Below are 19,203 nucleotides of genomic sequence, written 5' to 3' on the forward strand. Positions count from 1 at the left end.
CTCCTTCCATTGATTTTCTTTTCCTCTTCACTAATGTAGTGTGATTATTTTCCAAAGTGCCACGTCACTGTCTGTGTGTCCTGGGAAAGGCCCACATCCACAGAAATCTGGCTGTCTGAACCCTGGGCAGACAAGGCTAGCTCTGTTGATTGTCAGCTTGACAAACAGCAGAAGGGGCTCACACTCTCTGGAGTCTTTTCCCCCCCAACTCTGTGTTACTGATGACAACCTTAACTCTCCAATCAGAAGTGAATCCCAGAGGCCACTTCTTCTTCTTCTTGTCGGGGGTATCTTTCCAAATGCCTCCATACCCTCTCTCTTCACACAAAAAGCCCAGGAGGGGCTGGCCTGTGGGCGGGGAGTATGATAATACACTCCAGAGGAAGTGAGCGCAGTGTAGTGGAATGTAGTTGCCATTAGTGGGAGGTGAGCTAGCAGTTAGCCTACTATGTTAAGTCAGAGCTGGAGACGCACAGAAGAGTGATGAAAACATGCCTCACTTCACAGTAGTACCCGTGAAGGACCAAGCTCAGTCTAGCTACGACAGCCTAGAGGGGATTAACTGGGTGGATTACAGGGACACTGGACAGAATTACCCTGATCATCAAGATACAGTCAGTTCTGATGGTAAGCTTTTTACAACTTTTACTCAGACTTTTCTTTTCCTCAGCTTGGACCTTCGAAATTTGACGAAAGAAAGTGTCCTGAAAGTGCTGCTTCATGACTTGGGACCACTATAGCATCGGAAAGCCTTTGCTTTGTCCTGGGTGGCCTCTGAACAGCTGGTTGTATGGTTACCATGGCAATTCTTCAGGCCTAGAAAGTAGTTTTCCTGCGGCATACATGTCTGTTTTTGACAGTTCACTTTCGGCAAAGACGACACTTCTTATATTACTTTGTGGGAGTTTTTGTACATGGCCTTTTCAAATAAACTCAGGGACAGACAAGTAACAAAGGAAAAACAATGAAAGGGGTGAGGACCATGGGGGAAAACACAGCGAGGGCAGGGTTTTGTGTGTGTGTGTGTGTGTGTGTGTGTGTGTGTGTGTGTGTGTGTGTGTGTGTGTGTGTGTGTGTGTTGTGTGTGGTAGGGGGCAATACTGCTGCTAAAAGAAAAAGGCCACAAGTGCTTCCTCACACAAAGGATGGAGCTTTCTTTGTGCCAGGGGAGAAGTTCCCTTCACAGGGATTGGCTGCTTAACAACAGAGGAGCAGATCTCTCCTCGCTTCTCTGCCTTGGTTTGTCTCTCACTTGTCACTCACTTGTTTCTCCACTGTATCAACACAAGAAGGAGGGCGACGGGTTCTAGACAGAAGAGGGAAAACAAGGAGAGCAGTGAGGAGTTTGTAGCCTCTGGGTAGGATTATGTGAAAGCAGCACTGATTTGTGAGGGCTGAGAGAATGATCCAACTTGGGAACAGAGCTTTTTTAAAAGACACACACAGGCGTGGCCTTCAAATTAAGCACCCACGCTTACCAAAAGGACCCAGAAGGCTGGGCCGGGCACAATCCTACACACTGACTGCCCATCCATTTATATAACAGTCTCTCTGACAGTACACATAACACTGGCTGTGAGCTTACTGTTACTGAATAATATCATGAGGGTCAGAGTTCAAGGCTGAAGATCATCTACCTTTGTTATTAAGTTAATGAGCAGCCAGTGAGTAAGATCGCACCATGTAAAAAGAAACAGAAGAAGTTTCTTTGTGCTCCGCTTCAGTGTGTGCATATGTGAATGCAGCCCTGCAAGGCTCAAGTAGACTGATATGTAAAGCATAACAAGAAGGAATCTGAGCACATGTTGACCCGCAGTAGCAGCTGGCCTGTATGTTTCTGGAATGCATGAAGTCAGCATTTGGATGATTGTCTCCCAAAGCAGGAATGCAAGTTAATACATGCAAGATAACTTTATTGGTGTCTAAAAGTAGTGCCTTAAAGTCAGTAGTTTGGTCAAAGTAGGATGTTGTACTATACCTGCAAAACACAAACCAACCCTGAAATAAAAGTTGTTGGTTCATTCTGAGTTAAATGGCTACTACCTGCTGTCAATCTTTCTAATTCAAAACGAGCTAAGGCAGGCAGAGAACACATCCAATAAACAGAGGGGACATCTGAAACAATTACTACATGCTAGGCAGGAGAAGAAGGAAGTAAAACTGTGATAAACGATGAGATGGACTGTGTTGCACACAATTTCTAACAGGCCAGTTGGGTTGGGTTGACTGCAAGTAATTTTAGGGCATGTATGTATTCAATGCGACTCCACCTTTAGTTTTGTATGGCATATGAAGTAGTCAGTGTGGAAAAAACCTTTCAAACGTTTCTGCATGTGCTGGATAATTATATCCAGGGAGTGGTGGGCCTGGGTATGGTACATGCTGCGTTTCTGAGCCACACTGTGACGTCTGAAGAATGGAGGAAGTGATACAGTGCAGACTCTGTTTCAGAGTGTGAACTCAGCTCTAACAGGATCAGCATTAACACTGTGACCACTGTAATGGTGCTGTGCTCCTGAGCAAGAACTACCCTGAAACAGGCTTCATGGTTTGGGGAGAAAGGTTTGTTGCTGTTCTTTTTTGTTTTGCTCGTCTTTGTTTTTTGGTGAAGAATGACAAGGGGAGAAAAAGATATGTTTGGAAAAGTACCATGTCTCCCAAAAGTTGTCTAAATCTTCTTTCATATCCTTGTTTATAAAAGTCAAAGTACTTCCAGGTTTGTATTTGGAAAGTACACATTTCAGAGCTGGTAACTGCAAATCTAGCATTGACATGCAGTACATTTGTTGCAGCAAATGTTACAGTCAACATTACAGTTTAGCATTCACACATCCAGCAATGTTGTATTGTTATTGTTATATATTATTATTGTATATATAATATTGTTATTTCTGATGTCTTTATGCTCTTTGACACTGGAGACGTACATGTAGCACCCCCTTTTTGTTTTTAGATCTGATAATGGCTTCTTGCTGTAGCTATAAATGATACAGATAACATCAAAAAGTTAACCAAAATAGCTGCGTGTCGAAGAACCACACTGAGGTACTAATCTCTTTAGTACTAAGGCAGTTGCATTTGTGATTATGTTCTGTGCACTAGAACTTTCAAATTACACACTGTAACTTGATCCACTCTTAATATTAAGCTCTGTTTCCTATTTATTATTGGTCACTGTGCCAACGGGCATAAGAAATGATATAAACTAACCATAGAATGCTATAATTTTGTCCTTACTTGTATTTACCTCAAAGCAAACAGGTCCTGAGGATCAGGACAAAGGCTTTGGGGAATGCTGCTGTGTTCTTTTCTGATCCAAAACAATGAGAAGGCCAATCCAGTCATGCTGCCTGGCATTTCAATCACATGTCCCTTAGAGATACAAAAACACTGTGCCAGAGCAGATATGTGGAGCTGAGGACAGAGAAGAAATTCAAATGCACAGGCCAACTCTGACTTTATAGTGATTTGTCATAAACTTTAAAGCTCATCATAAGTGATAAAGAAGTTCACTGAATTATTTGTCATTTCCTATGATATAACTCCCCTGCTCTCCATTCGTCTGCCACCTTTATTCAGTCTACTCATTTGCATCAAACTGACAACAAGGCAAGTGGAGCAGCTGAGGCTTTTTCACCCCAGTGTTTACCTCCAGGTGTTTCTGAGGTTCCCAACATTCAGTGCATTTCTGTCTTCCTCCTACTGGGGACTTCTTCACTGTCAGCAGAGATCTGTCCAAAACAAATACAGTACTTCACAAGAAGTACTGTATTTGTTGAGAGAAAAGAAGAAAAAAGTCTCTCCTGTAATGATGTTTCCTGTGCTTTTCTAGCACATATGCAGAATGTGAAACATGAAACTGGTAGAAAATCGAACAGCACTTTCAGTTCCTGAAGCTTGAGGGGCTTTTAGACAAAACTGTGCCCAAGCATGCAGCATAAAAATATTGCCAAAATGTCTGCTGTCAAAATTCTAGCTTCTCCTATAAATTTCCTAATTTTTCCGCCACACCCATGATTTGTAACACAGGGGAAGTAACATCAGACAGAGAGGCAACATGATGCCACTTTTAAAATGTTTAAAACCCTGTACCTAAAGTGTTTGTCCTGCTTGAGATTTATTGCTGGTCACAACAATAATAAAATAAATTACAAACTTACAAAAAAGTACTTCAGTCATTATTTGGGACTATGCTATAATGTTGCAAACAGTGATCAAGGAGTAAAATCATTACATTTCCATCTGCTTTGTGGATATCTCTGGCACTTTATTGTAATGTAGTACAGTTTATAGATTAAAAACAATGTAATTTTTGATCAGGAACTTAAGTTACTAAGACACAAACATTTACCACTGTGCTGACAGTCTATGATAGGAACATGCAGTGAATGATGTGTACTGTTGTACAGTTTCAAAAGTGCATGAAATAATTTTGTACATAACCTCCACAAACACACAATCCTTCTGTACAGTCAACACTTCAGGTTTGTTTGGTCATTAATTCTACACCCATTGACATCCCCACTTAGTTCATTTGTGTCTTTGCTGTGTGGACGCGTGCACCCCCTGAGGTAATCAGACTGTGCTGACATCCTGTTGTCATCATTAGCGCACATCAAAGCTAATGTGTTTTGCTGTACGGCTCAGCAGGTTAGCGCTCATCAGCTTCGTTCAGATGCCGCACGGCATGAAACACGGTCATTACAGCTAACATTGGCCTTTAGGTTTATCAGAATTACATTGTTCCTCACCACAGGCTAGTCAAGAAAAACCTAAAACATAACAATTTAATCTAGAATAATTTTTACCTTCCTGATTGTCTGTATGTCATGACCACTTGCATATTGCTTTGCATAAAGTTCTATACATTTTGTGGACTAATGCACCTGTGTAGCAATCTTACTTTAGTGCATGTACAAAGTAAAAACTGGAAATAGGTTGGGTTTATTTGCCTATAATAAACCTATGCAAGTAGCCTACACATTTATGAGCATTTCTACTTGGTGACTCTGCTCCACTCTGCAATCATACTGCTAAAGTAGTTAGAGACAGTGTGATGCTGGGATGTTGTACAGGCCCAATTCATATATTCCCAATTCATATATTGACATGAAAGTGAAGTAAATCCTTTAAATATTTGAGCAGCAGCCATGCATCAGTAGTTCTTGTTAGTTTTGCCCAAACCAGGGGCCCATTCACTCAAGCTATGCTTGGAAGACATTGTAGTCAAATCAGCAGTGTGATGTAAGTTATTTAGTGCTGTTGCTTTAAAGCTACAATTTTGCCAGTTTAAGTCGGCCTGCCTGCTGTAGTTTAGCAGTTCGTACGTTCTCTCTGTGCTTGCATGGGATTTCTTCAGGTACTCTGATTTCCTTCCACAAGAAATGCAGTTAGGTTGAAGGGGAGTCTAAATTGCCTGCATGTGTGAAAGTGAATGTTTGCATAGCCCTGTGACAGAGAAGGATGGGAAAAGATCAGATTTTATAAATACCAATGTCATTGTTGATTGAAAAAAAAGTAGGTTTTCAGTATGAGTGCAGCTGTTTTAGCTCCGACTCTGAATATTGTTCCCTCCACCTTGACTCATTCTTGTTCAACATTTTCCAGCAGCAAAGATGCAGAGTTTGAGTTCAAATATACTGCAAGTAAGTATTTGCTACTGTATCTGCAAATGTCAGAAAAACATGCTGGCACCGATAACCAGCATGATAAGAACTGATAACCTTAGAGGAAAATGGTTTTGAAGCACTAGAAAACTTGAAACCAGTTGCCAATTGGAACTAGTTCACTATTTCCTTCCTTAGTGATAGACCTTATGCCCACTGACTTCTGGGATTGACACCAGTCCAGCTTCAAACCTTAACAGGATCAGAAGACGGGCAAGAAAAAAGGAGTAAAGTATATGTACATATGCTCTTATTCACCGTCTATCTTTCCCCCTCACATGTATACTTACATAAACACACTCTGGACACTCTGCCTGTAAACACCGTAATCAGGAGTCAAACAATTTTGCCCACTAACTGCCCAAAGTAGAAGGGGCTAAGCTGCCCATTTCTCTGCCCCTAAGCCTTAAGCCTTAAATATTTATTAAAGAGGAAATTTAACAAAGAGGCTTTTCCAAACCCTAAGAAGCTAATGGACAGTGATATTGTTTTCCATGTCTAATCAGCTTAAAAATGTGATGCTGATGACTGTAAACTTTCTTTTTAATTTAAAATTTTATATTTTTAAAAGGTCTTTCCATGTGCACTGTGAAATTAAGAAAACATTTTTAAAGATTTTTTTGTTAAGACATTTTTTTCATAACTTATGGATTTTGCACTTTGAGAGGACATCTTCTGATCTGGCTGAGGATGCACATCCTGGCAAATATGCAGACTGTCTAAAAAATTGCTGTAAACCTTTTTTTCTCTTTGTGTTTGAGTTGGGAAAACAGTGTATTAATAAGAGTCAAGCCACTTATTCAGTGTCTCACCACCCTGCAAGAGCTGTTGCCAGTGACAGACTTTAAACACTTCTAAAGAAATCAAACCTGGTGTTTCCAACACTAAGACAGAAAAGGGTTAATAACTTCACGTGAAACCTGTAAAAAAGCAAAATTCAAATACAACATCTCTCGACGGGTTCTTTTATTACATGCACTCTTCTGGAAAAATTGTCTTTCTGACAGTCGACACAGTTTCCTTCTGATCTTCGTGCTTTGACTGTGAGCTGTTTTGGTACCGATCTGTTCAGGTGACTTGTTGGTACATGCTGTTAAAAATCCTGTTCTGTGCTCACAGCAGGACGCTTGTGGGCCTTCATAACAGGCCAGTTAATCTCTAGTCTTTTAAATTAGACATTTAATGTGAGGTTATTAACAACAGACCCCCACTGTCACCTTGCTGTTAAAGTGAGTTTTTAATGGTCTATCTAAAAGAGGCCATTTAAATCAATTTTAGGCTTTGTATTAGGATAGTCCTGCCACATTTTGGACAGCACCTGCCAGCAAACAGTTGACACTGTCTCACTGTATTGTGATGACCATATAAATGTACAGAAAACACCAGTTGTATCTACAGTTTAAATGTGCAGCACTCTCCCTTCACTGACGCTTGTCCGACTGGTTACACTCCAGTTGTGTACTCATCAGGGTTTGGTAAGACAGACGGTTAGGAATTTGGCCTTCATGTTTCCACTGATCACCTTGTTTTATAGGTAAAATGAAAGGTTGAGGATTTAAAGAAGCTACTTTAATTGATATGTATGTGAACTCTGAGGGGTTTACATCCTTTAGGCCTCTGTATCATATAGGAGTTAATGTCATTGTTTGGCTGAATTCTTGAGAGAACAGCTAGGCTTCAGATATCCAGACTGACCGCTGGCATTGCACCACCCCAAGCCTCTCATATGCCCATGAGCAGACATGTACCGTGAGCGAATTTCCACTTTCCATTCTCCACCTCTCCTCCCTCACCATGCACCATTTGTTAAATCAGGCCCCTGAACGAGTGTTCGCACTGGGTGACCGCGTGTCCTGGATAGTAATCGACAATTCCCCAAGCAAGAGCACAGAGTTCTCTGTTGCTGAGTGCACACAGCACATACGTAACTATGCTTACCCACAGTGACAGTAACAGCAGTGGGACACAGAACACAGGTGAGTGAGGATCAGCATTGAGGATCAACCTACTGACTTGCAGCCAAGCTGATGTATTTTCCTCAAATTCTAGATATGCAAGATTTTTCTATTTAATACTGTATCCACCTGATTAGACTTTTTGGCAGCCTTTTTGTTGGAGGATTAATTTGGCTTTTGAGATGCTGCTGTTAAAGTTTACACGCTCTAATAACTTGAGGTTAGGTAATTTCGAGGTAATGAGGTGTGTGCATGCCTATGAATGTGAATTTGTGTGCGATGAAGTTTGCAGTGCTACTTTGTGTGCAATTATTGCCCAGGGCGCTGGGCTCCTCTCTGCTTGATTCTTTTCTTCAAAAGTAGAAGTTAATGAGAGTAAAATCTAATTATATGCCTGTTTATCAACTGGATTTGGCTTTGTCAGTCTGTGCTGCTTTTCACTGCAGCTGCACTGCATGCATTCTGTTTTTGAAGCTTACTGCTAAATGGAGAATATGAAGACGTTTGAATTAAGATTCATAGCGACAAGTTTGAGCTAGATGGATATTGAAAAGCAATGGTGTGAAGAAAAAAAAAAGTATTTTCCTTGCCTACTTTGTCTTACTGTACAGGCAAAGATAAAGACCTGTTAGTTAGTTAAGAATAGTTTGTTCTTCAGTTATCAATCTTGTTTTATTTTCATGCAAATAGCTGACAAGAAATCTTCACCTCTAGACTTCTTGCATGAGAAACGTCTATAACTCACCCATGTCACTATTTTGCTAAGTAAGTAAGTAAGTCATTGTAACTCTCTCTATCTCGTGCTGCAGATCCATTACATTCATGGTTCCGTAACCGAACTGCAAATTACTATAATTCTAATTCCGACAACTTTATTACCCAGGTTTGTTAGCACAAAAGTAGAATTGTGTCTTTGACTCACATGGCACCCAGGTTTTAACAATCTTATTAAGAAAGGAACGTCAAATATTACATTCAACTTCATAAATAGGGAGGTAAATTATAAGACATATATAAGACATATAAGACATATATGACATACATTGTTCATTCTAAAAATTAACATTTCCATTTTTCTATATTTCTTTTAAAGTCTGTAATTGACAAATCCTGTCACTTTCTGCAGGGGGTTTTAGATATTATGGCAGGCTTTACAAAATTCCTTAGAAATCATGTCTCTTTGCTTTTATGTTGAGTGTTATCAGGATGCCTTCATTATGCTTTTTGAAAATGTATATTTGTTTTCCCTATAGCTCAAATTACTGATTTGCCAAAAATCTACTTTGTCTTTGTTTTGTTGATTTGAAGTCTTTGTTTCCCCCTTTCTCAAATAGGACATGGGAATCATAAAGAAGACAGCCCATTTCTCAACAGTGCTGATGCGGCTTGCAAGAAAAATGACTTCTATGACAGGAACCTGGCTTTGTTTGAGGTCTGGTATTTTTACTTTGCTATATTGCTCTCAGATGATAGACTGCAATTCAAATGATTAACTGAACTTCTTCCCCTTTCTTCCTCCAGGAAGAGCTTGACATCAGGCCGAAAGTTTCCTCTCTGCTCAGCCGCTTGGTCAGCTATACCAACATCACCCAGGGAGCGAAGGAGCATGAGGAGGAGGAGAGTGCTGAGGCCTCACGTAGGAAGACCCCCAAGGTCAGCAGTAAAGGAACACTATGCCACGCCGTTTTTAATATGTGTACAATGGAGGTTTAGTAACTAGTAACATTATCCTCCACCTCTTGTCCTCCCTCAACCTTGCTAGCCAAGTTCTAGCTTTGTATTAAGACTTGTTGACTGATTGCTTATGGCTTAGCATGCCCTGAAGCCAGACTGTGCCCATGTAGGACCTAGATACACGCAAAGAGCAGATAACATAATTGAATGACCTTAAAAAAAGTACATCAGTCAATACTGACGATCAATATAGTTGTTTCCTAAAATGTCATGCTCAATAGTCCCCCTCCCACTCTTTTCTCCCTCTCTCTCTCTGTCAGTCTCCCAACATGGGCACTCTGATGGGAGTCTACTTGCCGTGTCTCCAGAACATCTTCGGTGTGATTCTTTTTCTCCGACTGACTTGGATCGTTGGGATGGCTGGCATCATACAGTCTCTCCTGATTGTCTTTATGTGCTGCTCATGTGTTAGTATGCACACACATACTGCACAAAGACGTACACACATACTAGTGTGTTTATTTCTGGTTTAATTCTATAAAGAATGTGGGATGTGACCCAGCTTTTATTGCTAAATTTGTCTGTAGAATCCATTAGGTTGTTGGTTTATTTAGGGAAAAGAACATTTTTTTTTAACTCTTTTTTTTAACATAATACTGTAGACAGGGTACATGTGCTACATGTGTATGGTTATGTTCTGTTAGATAACATCTGGGCTCAGTTTTAGATGTCAGATCATTAGATGATAACACAAACACGCTCATGTTGCATTAACTTATTTCTATGTGTTTTATTTTCATATTTTTGATTTTTCTTCTTTTTCCCTCACAGACAATGCTCACAGCCATATCAATGAGTGCCATTGCTACTAATGGTGTGGTTCCAGGTAATGCTTGGGACGATATCTGTGTTCTATTTCACAGCTCCCATACATCCCATACATTAGGACTATCAATACAATTAAAGCATTTTGCCAGTTTAAAAAGAGGAATATTATTTAAAAAAAAGGAGGGAGGGGGTTTAAATAATTATCTTCTAAATAGATGTAGAAGTTACTTTTTCCATTACATATTCTTCCACTTGGGGGCAGCAGACATTCACTGTGAAGTCCACCACATGCAGTAAAATATGTTTGTCTTGTTTCCTGGAGCTGGAGGGGCTTACTTCATGATCTCACGTTCCCTTGGCCCAGAGTTTGGAGGAGCTGTGGGGCTGTGCTTCTACTTGGGCACCACCTTTGCATCTGCCATGTACATACTTGGCGCCATTGAAATCTTTTTGGTCAGTTTGTTTTTAAAACATGATAAAATGAAACATTTTAGACATTTTTCTGTATTAAATTATATCAGACCTTACATTACAGTTTACATATATGCTCTAAGTAATGCTCTAAGCTCTAAGTATATGTTATAAGTGTTCTGTTGTGTTTTTTTTTTCTCCTCCCTTCAGAAATATCTGATCCCCCAGGCGGCCATCTTTCATGCCACAGACCACACTGGGAGTGACAGTGCCATGCTGAACAACATGAGAGTCTATGGGTCTATCTGCCTCAGCCTGATGGCGGTGGTGGTTTTTGTAGGAGTCAAATATGTCAACAAGCTGGCCTCCCTTTTCCTGGCCTGCGTCATTATCTCAATTGTCTCTATTTATGCAGGAGCAATCAAATCCCTGACTCATCCTCCAGAATTCCCGTAAGTCTGCTTGGAGTAATTGCTTAAATAAACATTTATGGTGAACCTTAAATGTTTAGTACACATGTACAAATAATAGATATCTCTGTATTATTGATTTATACTGTTCCTAGGACTGTAAATTACAATATGGGGTTACAATTATGATGACTAACTGTAAGAGTTTTTTGTTCACCTTATTGCTGTAGGATCTGCATGTTGGGCAATAGGACTTTGGTGAGAGATCGCTTTGATATTTGTGCTAAAACAGTGACTAAGGACAATATGACAGTGCCCAGTCAGCTGTGGGACAGGTTCTGCCTACCAGGGAACATAACCAGCAGTCAGTGTGATGACTACTTCATCCAGAACAATGTGACAGAGATACAGGGCATTCCTGGGCTGGGCAGTGGAATTATTAAAGGTAAATTAACTTATTAAAAAAATGTTGATAGATGATGGAAGTTTTACAATTATATGTATATTTCTTAGTAATATACTGATTACAGGGTAGAATACAATATTAGTATATTCAATAAATAAATAATCAAAATGTGTCAAAGTTGATTATTCTTACACGAGAAAAAGGAACCACTGTCTGTAATATAATATCAATGTTAATGATAGCTTGTGAGCTACATTTTATATTTTACTATCTGTTTCTGTTAGAAAACATGTGGGGCAACTATCTACAGAAAGGAGAGATCTTAGAGAAAGCACGGCTGCAATCAGCGGATGCCCATGGTGCCATGGAGAACTTTGGCATGTATGTGTCTGCAGACATAGCTACATCATTCACACTGCTGGTGGGGATCTTCTTCCCATCTGCCACAGGTATAAAAACATCAAGACTGATATTGAAAATGTGTCCAGGCAGTAGGGGGCATACCAACACAGTATTTTTATAGCTTGTTGTTTTTATCCTCTGTCAATGTGTTTTATAGGAATTATGGCTGGCTCCAACAGATCGGGTGACCTCCGGGATGCTCAGAAGTCCATCCCAGTGGGAACTATTTTAGCCATTACCACCACTTCACTTGTCTGTATCCTTTTTTTCTGTGACTACGCGCAATATGGCTCACCGTCTTTCCACTTACGGAGGATAGCGGGACAGATTTGACAGGCAGTACATTGTTTTGTCATCTTTAGTTCCTTGACCTCTTGTATACAGATTTTAGTTCTGTAGTCCTGTTTGGATCCTGTATCGAAGGAGTGGTCCTTAGGGACAAGTAAGTTTATTTGTGTCCTGCAAAGATGAGAAAACCTCAAAAGAGTCAGTGATGCTTATTCAGTGTCTGCTTGCAGGTTTGGGGATGCTGTCAGAAAAAATTTAGTGGTGGGGACGCTCTCCTGGCCGTCTCCGTGGGTTATTGTCATCGGCTCTTTTTTCTCTACCATTGGCGCGGGCCTGCAGTCGCTCACTGGGGCCCCCCGGCTTCTCCAGGCTATTGCCAAGGACAACATCATTCCTTTCCTCAGGGTGGGGCAGTACACACTGTTAATCACACATTTTATAAACTTCACATGCAGAAAGAAATTCACAGTAACTCACTGCAGAATAGAAATGGCTGCTGCAGACTGTGGAACATTGCTACAGTTAGGGACAACACTTACCCCATAGTCTGTCCTTTCCTGCTATTTCTGAAACATAGCATGTTGAAATTTGAATATTTAGGATAACTTAGAAATCACATGCAGTATGCTGTAAATATTTGCATGTGATGATGTTTCAATGCACCTTTATTTGAATATGATACAACTAAACAAGAAGGGATTTGCATTGCTGCATGTGAAGGTTTTAAGTTTTTGTTTCAGGTTTTTGGTCATGGAAAGACCAATGGAGAGCCTACATGGGCACTTTTACTGACTGGTCTCATTGCTGAGCTGGGCATTCTTATTGCCTCACTGGATATGGTGGCTCCTATCCTTTCAATGTGAGTTCAGATAGGTTTCACACATTCCAAATACAGAAAATGGCTTATGCTTTGTATACACTAGACATTCCACATATTAATTCCTCTGACACACACGTTCATCAAATTCTTAATTAACGCTTAACTCAAATCTATGCCACTGATTGTATATCATCTTTATATGTTTAGAAAATTGTATTTGTCTTCGTTTAACAGGTTCTTCTTGATGTGCTATCTCTTTGTAAACTTGGCCTGTGCAGTTCAGACTCTTTTACGCACACCAAACTGGAGGCCGAGGTTTAAATATTACCACTGGTGAGTATAAGTGTGCTTCCTACAGGCAGTAGGAGCATGCGTTTTTGTGATATTAATTATTGTGTAATTACAATACAACTTCTGTAAGAATTATGCCACGGTTGACTTTATGAAAGTCTAATCTATTGGCCATGCTTAAGATATTGTTATTGTTCTTGGCATGCAAAGGCATAATTTCAGGTTTTATCTTTTACACCTACAGGGCTCTGTCTTTCCTTGGCATGAGTATGTGTTTGGCTCTAATGTTCATCTCTTCTTGGTACTATGCTATCGTGGCCATGGGCATAGCTGGGATGATCTACAAATACATTGAGTATCAGGGGTAGGTTTTGAGTGTGTTCAGCATTTCAAATATGTTTTTTTTTTATCAACAATAATGCATTTTAAATAGGTTGGCCAAAACTTTAGAACCACCTCTCTTCTTATAATGTACTCCAGTAATCCAAACAACTCCACTACCCACTTTGACCTTAATAATAAACACATAGTAAATTATCACCTTTTTTGGTTTAAACCTAAAAACTGAGAAATTATATTGTAAAAGTAGAATTCATGGCAGACCCACTGTATTGGACGGCATTAAATAGCACAGGTGGTCATAATGTTATGCATGATCAGTGTATGTATGCAGAATGATAATTTGTTGTTTCTGTCCATCCTCTAATCTGCAAGACTACTGGTGGGGAAACAATAACTTAGGGTTCATTTCTTCTTTTATATTCTCTGTCTTGCCTCTTTTACTTACACAAACAAACAGAGCAGAGAAGGAGTGGGGAGATGGTATAAGAGGATTGTCCCTTAGTGCTGCACGCTACGCCTTGCTAAGACTGGAGGTCGGACCCCCACACACCAAAAACTGGAGGTACAGTTACACCCGGAGAAAAAGTGCAGAATGTTTCATATAAACGCTTTCACATCCGTGTTATGAAAAGAATGCATATTCCATAAAAAAAGTGTCATCATTCCACATTCGAGTCACTGACATATTGCACATTTGACATTTGAACACAAATGTTTTTCCAGATTTTTAAGGGCATTTGAAACATGTTACATTGCCCTCAGATGGAAAACTGTAATTATTAGAAGCTTCTCTGCATTGTGTAAGATATTAGACCACACAACAAACACAAAATGTTGACAAATGTTGCAAGTGTCAGGTGGCAAGTATGCATGTGAAAATGTTTTAGGAAGTGGTAGCTTAAGGAAGTTTATTACCCTATTTGTCATGTAGCAGCATGTTTCCTAATACACATATGAACCAACATGATGCTGCACTTTTTCTTTGCAGCTGAGTCCAAATACCACAACAGTTAGATGACAGGTAGTAGAATGGCTTCAATATATAAATAACGTGTGAACAAGGCAGAAGGTGTCATGGAGCTGATTTTAAAGAACACTGTGTCAAAATTCCCCTTCACACTCTGTGACACTGATCTGGGGTGGTTTGCTTTTATTATATTGATCAATTAGCTTTTATATTGATGTGAAGCACCTTGAACTGACTTTGTGCATGGCTACACACTGTAAATAGAACTGACCTGACTTTTGATAATTCTGGATGTATTTCAACTGGGGCCATATCTTCTTTACATTATGTGCCTCTGACTCTGTGCTCGACAGACCTCAGCTGTTGGTGCTGCTGAAGCTGGATGAGGACCTCCATGTGAAATATCCCCGACTGCTCACCTTTGCCTCGCAACTAAAGGCAGGAAAGGGTTTGACCATTGTGGGCTCTGTTATCCAGGGCAATTTCCTAGACAGCTATGGTGAAATGCAGGCAGCTGAACAGGTAAATACCAGAAAGGGATGAATGCTGTACATGATTTGTACAGTTCTCTATTGTGCTGTTTTGTTGACTGCATCGGAACTAATTGTTACAAATGTACGTCTCGTGCAATTTGAAAAGCACAATGAAGCATAAACACGCTTCACAATTATTTTTGTTACCTTCCTTCCCCAGCACCTGTTTTTTTGTTTGTTTGTTTGTTTTGGTTTTTTTAGAGCCTTAATCAAAGATTTTGGTAATTGTAGTAAAACAAGGTGCCAATGAGCCATTTAAGACAAAAAAGGAGATTGGTGCCAGAAAGTTTTTCATAATGTGATGTGTTTGCTCTTGTTTACATGACAGTAACTGAGGAAATTAATCACCAATTTACTTTGAGCAAAGTCAGTATATATATATATATTAAGCCCAAAATTTTTTCATTGGAGCTCAGGGCTCTCCACAGAGGTACTGAAGGTCAAACCCATTTTTATTTAATCTCAACTGTTGAAAACTTGTTCTGCAGCACAGGAATTTATGTTGTAAAGACATACACTATAATTTGTCAATGATGTATCGTGTATCAAAGACAATGTTTCTAATTGTTGTACAGTAAAACCCTCTCAGGCAAATGTGTGATCTGCTTAATTTCATCATGGACTAAAATTTAGACAACCCATCGGTTTTCTTCCAGGCTATTAAGAATATGATGGAGATCGAGCGGGTCAAAGGTTTTTGCCAGGTTGTGGTGGCATCTAAGGTGCGGGAAGGCGTTGTCCATCTGATCCAGTCCTGTGGCCTGGGGGGCATGAAGCACAACACTGTGGTGATGGGCTGGCCATATGGCTGGAGACAGAGTGAGGACCCTCGAGCATGGAAGACTTTTATAAGTAAGTCTTATTGAAACACACTTAACATAAGGTCCAATTAGTGTTTTCACTAAGACGCCACCAAACGACAGCAAATTTGATGGAAAATGCTCTTAAAAAGCAATAACTATGTGCTTAGATTATGAAGTACATTCTGTGGTAGTTTCAACAGCCATGGACACAGTGTATTAGCTAAATTCATACAGTATTTATATCTGCAGGACAGTTAACAATGACAAGTTATTGTTTGGATTCTGTGTCAATTTCTACCCAGACACAGTCCGCTGCACCACAGCTGCCCACCTGGCCTTGATGGTTCCCAAAAATGTGTCTTTCTACCCAAGCAACCCCGAACGCTTCACAGATGGCAACATTGATGTGTGGTGGATTGTACATGATGGCGGGATGTTAATGCTGCTGCCTTTCCTGCTCAAACAGCATAAAGTGAGTAAAAGAAAGTTTACTGCACATTTTATGCATGATTTTCTGTAATAGGTTTTATTCTAGTAAATGTTTTTAAAATAATTAAAAAACACTTATATGGTTCTCTTTTAAGTGTGTCTATAATATGAGATTCACATCCATTTAGTGTTGACAGTATTACAAAATCAAATTGTTTTATTTGTATTTAAGGTTTGGAGGAAATGCAAGATGCGCATCTTCACTGTAGCACAGATGGATGACAACAGCATCCAGATGAAGAAAGATCTGGCCACGTTCCTTTATCAGCTGAGAATAGAGGCAGAGGTGGAGGTTGTGGAGATGGTAAGAATTCCTCTAATATGCTAATCCCAGTACTTTTATGACTCAGACAAACTCAGTGGAAGTTTGACTGAGCCATGAAAAAAACTTAACTGAAACCATATGTCTCCTACAGTATATTGAAACAAGCAGGATTACTGTTTGTTCAAAAAAACACCGTGCCTTTATCGGTTTATTGGGTGCTTAAAACAAATATCACGTTGTTCATATTGAGAGGAAATTATGCTTTTGCTGCATGAACTACCAAAATTATGTTTCTCAAATTTGATTTTAGCATGACAGTGACATCTCAGCATACACCTATGAGCGGACATTAATGATGGAGCAGAGGTCTCAAATGTTAAGGCAAATGAGGCTGTCCAGTGCAGAAAGACAAAGAGAGGTATGCTTGTTTGTTTTACAGAAATAAACACCATATTTGAAATCTTAACTATTGGTTGTCTGCAGTGGCGTTAGTTGCATAAAGTTGAGTATGTTGTAACATTGATGTGGCCCCTACAGGCCCAACTGGTTAAGGACAGACACTCTTTGGTGCGCATGGGAAGTTTGTACTCAGATGAGGAGGAGGAGGTGGTTGAAGCTGCTCCAGAAAAGGTTCAGATGACGTGGACTCGAGAGAAGTGTGAAGCTGAGAGGAGAAACAAGAACAATGCACCTGAGAATTTCAGAGAACTCATTAGCCTTAAACCGTAAGTCTAGTGTTTTCACTTGTCTGTTTTATACTGTATGTTTGTTTGATATAGTTCCTTGAAATAGTCCAGTGTTTGCTATTATCCCATTTAGTCTGTGTCTCCCCCTTTCTGTACTCAAGGGATCAGTCCAATGTGCGGCGAATGCATACAGCTGTGAAGCTGAACGAGGTAATAGTCAACAGGTCCCATGATGCTCGGTTGGTCTTGCTCAACATGCCAGGACCACCACGAAACGTAGACGGAGACGAAAACTGTATCCTTTATCAGTATGATACAACTAAAGGATAAATGGCATATGTGCTTGGAAGACTTGTGTAAGTCTTTTGTTGCTTGGCTTTAGTTCTTTAACCTTTATCTCAGATATGGAGTTTCTGGAGGTGTTGACTGAAGGCTTGGAAAGAGTGCTGCTGGTGAGAGGTGGCGGTCGGGAGGTCATCACCATCTACTCATGAACAGTTAGGAGCTGCTACAGAGAAAAAGAATACATTCCACCTCTTGACACAAGGCAACACGGTTCTGGGTGGAAGCATTAATTTGACACATTTCTTTTTTTTAAACTATTGTCTTCTGAGGACAAAAGAGTTGTTTTATTTTTGTTATATACTGAGGCACAGTATTGTACATATCTGTCCATTATGTTCTTGGCCCTGCCACTCTTTACAGTTGAAAAGTGTATTTTTCCCCTCAGAATATCAATATGTGTGTTAAACTGTCAAACACAATCTTTAGATAAACATTTTCGTTTTTTTTTTTTTTTTTGAAGATGGTAAACCGTCTTCATGCTTTATTTCACACTGGCAGACACAAATATTCTGAGTACTACACATACTATTACAACTGTTTAAGTAGTGCGACATATTTTAAAACGGCCTTTTGACTATTGCAGAAACACATCTCTATTTATTTATTTATTTTTTCAACATGTCCCTATTGAGGTAAAGAATATGTTACTGTATATAATGAAGACAGTGCTCCATGTTGGTTAAACTGTATAGATGGTGCAGAATCCAACTGTAGATGCTAGACATCATAAAGCAAGTTTTGAATAGTGTTTTAATTTATGATTATTTGATGATATTTGCAGTTAATAGAAATAAAACATTAAGTTTGCATCTTTTCTAAGCTTGTCTGCACACACTTTAAGTTATAATCCTTATGAGTTCCATAATATCAAACCTGATGTTTCAGTTTGTGCAGTTCTACCATGTACTTGCATCTGCTGCTATGCTGTTTTATTTCAGACAAAGTAGCTGCTCAGGAGAATTTTCTGTAACCACACTTATTGGTAAAATTGTAACCACAACAGTTGCCAAATCAACAAGGCCTGAATTCTTAAGAAACTATTTTTGTAAGAAACTATTTTTTCAAATACATGAGACTGTCATAAAGACAAACAATAGTTTCTTGTTTAGACAAGGGTGTTTGTTATGTAAGGAGTGACAAAATGTGCAGTTAAATAAAACTGAAACATCCAACAATAAAAATGATTCTGGTCCTTGCTTCTGTTTGACTTATCGTAAAAACATTTTTTTGGGCTGGATTCACCTAAAACATTGTCAGCAATCCAAACACGCAGTATATTTATGCTAATTCAACTTCTGGCACAGCACTGACTGTAAACAGCTGTGTGGTAATCTGAAAATGATGCGTCGTTTAATAAAACTAAATAAGCTCAGCAAATCAAATTCCTGCCATCTTTGTGATGAAACTTGAATCCTAACAGGGCAGGTTTCTACAGTACCCTGTTGCTTTAAGTAACTGCTGTTTGAAGTTAGAAGATATTGAAATGGTAAAAGGGTGAACAGATTACCTGATTGCTCAAAGTAAAACACTTGTTTATTATCTTTTAATGCTATGACACCAAACAAAAAGAAACCTGTTTATAAACTGTACCTCCCACTCCCAAACCAAAAAACAAAACAATG

The 19,203-nt window shown here is 39.5% G+C and overlaps 1 protein-coding gene across 2 annotated transcripts; it reads left to right on the forward strand.

Moving 5' to 3' along the window:
* Positions 1 to 392: 392 nt before the first annotated feature.
* slc12a4 (solute carrier family 12 member 4) lies at positions 393 to 18,098 on the forward strand. 2 transcript variants are annotated; one of them, XM_067495218.1, is made up of 24 exons: positions 393 to 627; positions 8,956 to 9,053; positions 9,143 to 9,274; positions 9,616 to 9,762; positions 10,127 to 10,181; positions 10,446 to 10,576; positions 10,745 to 10,986; positions 11,175 to 11,389; positions 11,635 to 11,799; positions 11,910 to 12,008; positions 12,137 to 12,194; positions 12,271 to 12,445; positions 12,781 to 12,899; positions 13,095 to 13,193; positions 13,396 to 13,515; positions 13,951 to 14,055; positions 14,814 to 14,982; positions 15,650 to 15,845; positions 16,099 to 16,268; positions 16,458 to 16,589; positions 16,861 to 16,968; positions 17,088 to 17,275; positions 17,398 to 17,531; positions 17,639 to 18,098. In XM_067495218.1, the coding sequence occupies exons 1-24, from the start codon at positions 492 to 494 to the stop codon at positions 17,728 to 17,730; spliced, it is 3,285 nt and encodes a 1,094-aa protein (XP_067351319.1). In that variant the 5' UTR covers positions 393 to 491; the 3' UTR covers positions 17,731 to 18,098. The 2 variants fall into 2 exon arrangements, with proteins under 2 accessions (XP_067351319.1, XP_067351320.1); XM_067495219.1 differs by lacking the exon at positions 393 to 627 and adding an exon at positions 7,532 to 7,642.
* Positions 18,099 to 19,203: the final 1,105 nt, after the last annotated feature.

The sequence above is a fragment of the Channa argus genome, chromosome 2 (genome assembly GCF_033026475.1).
Source record: "Channa argus isolate prfri chromosome 2, Channa argus male v1.0, whole genome shotgun sequence".
NCBI lineage: Eukaryota > Metazoa > Chordata > Actinopteri > Anabantiformes > Channidae > Channa > Channa argus.